At 64.2% G+C, this 1211-nt stretch overlaps 1 protein-coding gene across 1 annotated transcript in view; it reads right to left on the bottom strand.

The window, feature by feature from the left end:
* SPEG (striated muscle enriched protein kinase) overlaps positions 1 to 225 on the bottom strand; it is a 63869-nt gene extending 63644 nt beyond the window's left edge. The window contains 1 exon segment of the mRNA XM_035901117.1: positions 117 to 225. Within this exon segment, the coding sequence (XP_035757010.1) occupies positions 117 to 225 (109 nt within the window).
* Positions 226 to 1211: the final 986 nt, after the last annotated feature.

Below are 1211 nucleotides of genomic sequence, written 5' to 3' on the forward strand. Positions count from 1 at the left end.
CGGGCTCCTGTAGAGGCTGCCAAGGTCCCAGCCCCCCCGGCTGTCAGCACTGCAGAGCATCCGTGGGGAGGCTGCTGGAGGCCTCCCCACCCAGCGCTTGTCCCCATGCTGCTCACCTGTCCCCTGGGGAGCCAGCCGCCCCACGCAGGGCTGCACACAGGCATCACGCTCCCCATGACGCTTGGCAGCTCCGGCAGCTTTTCTCCGCTTCCCCTCCCAGCCCATGACTCCCAACGTGAGGCTTTTCATGGTTCCATAATAACTTGCAAATTACCCGGTACAAAAGGAGCTGTTTATACAACATTTCTGACAGTCCCACAATTCGAGAGATGCTGCGGGGTTTCCGTGGAGACCCCGCACGTCAGGCGAGTCCCACGAATGCCAGAGCTGGCACTAAGGGAACCTCCTGCTGGAGCCAGAGGACTCTGCTGGGCCCCCCAGCCAGGGGTGGGGGCAGAGGTGGGTACCCCTGAGCCAGGGCTGGGTAAAGGGGTGGGCTGTGGGGCTCATGTCTGCCGGGGACCCTGCACCCAGGGTCTCCCTGCCAGGTGCTCTCACCCAGGCTGTGCGTGCCTGTGGTCCTGTCGCAGACCTGCAGAGCCTGTGCCTTTTTTTCACATTCACGTGGGATAAAAGCCTGGTCAGGGATGCTGGGAAGGAGCACTGAGGCTTGGGCTTGGCACGCGGTGGTGCCAGGACAAGGGTGCTGCCACCACAGCACCTGCAGGGACAGCCCCAGGGCTGGCCCCGGGGAGGCACCACATTTGCCCAGCCAAAACGCAGTTGTTTGGGTATTCTCTGACTGCCACATCTGCTGCCCCATCGGCCACAGATCCCGGCTGGCCGGGCACACAGCCCTTCCCTGGGACTGTGGCTCTGCTGCTCAGCCATCCCTCAGCAAAAGCCCCAGAAGCGGCTCTGGGCTGCCCCAGAGATGCTGCACCCCTGGAAGCAGCTGGGTCACCTCCGAGGGGATGCGCCTGCTGCAGGGCCCAAAAGTCCTTTCCAGAGGCAGCAGCAGCTGCAAATCCCCCAGCAAGCGCAAAGCTGGTGTCCCTGCAAGAAGGTGTCTGCAGCCCTGGCACTGCCCTGCTCCTCTGCAGGACAGGGACGGGGGGCAGGGGACGGGGGCCAGCGCAGCTGTGGCGTGGACAAGGGGCAGAGACGGAGCAGGTGGTCCCATTGCCACCCAGCTCCAGCTTCACCAGCTG

This window comes from Egretta garzetta, unplaced genomic scaffold, assembly GCF_000687185.1.
Source record: "Egretta garzetta isolate BGI_Z169 unplaced genomic scaffold, ASM68718v1 scaffold219, whole genome shotgun sequence".
NCBI classification, from domain to species: Eukaryota; Metazoa; Chordata; class Aves; order Pelecaniformes; family Ardeidae; genus Egretta; species Egretta garzetta.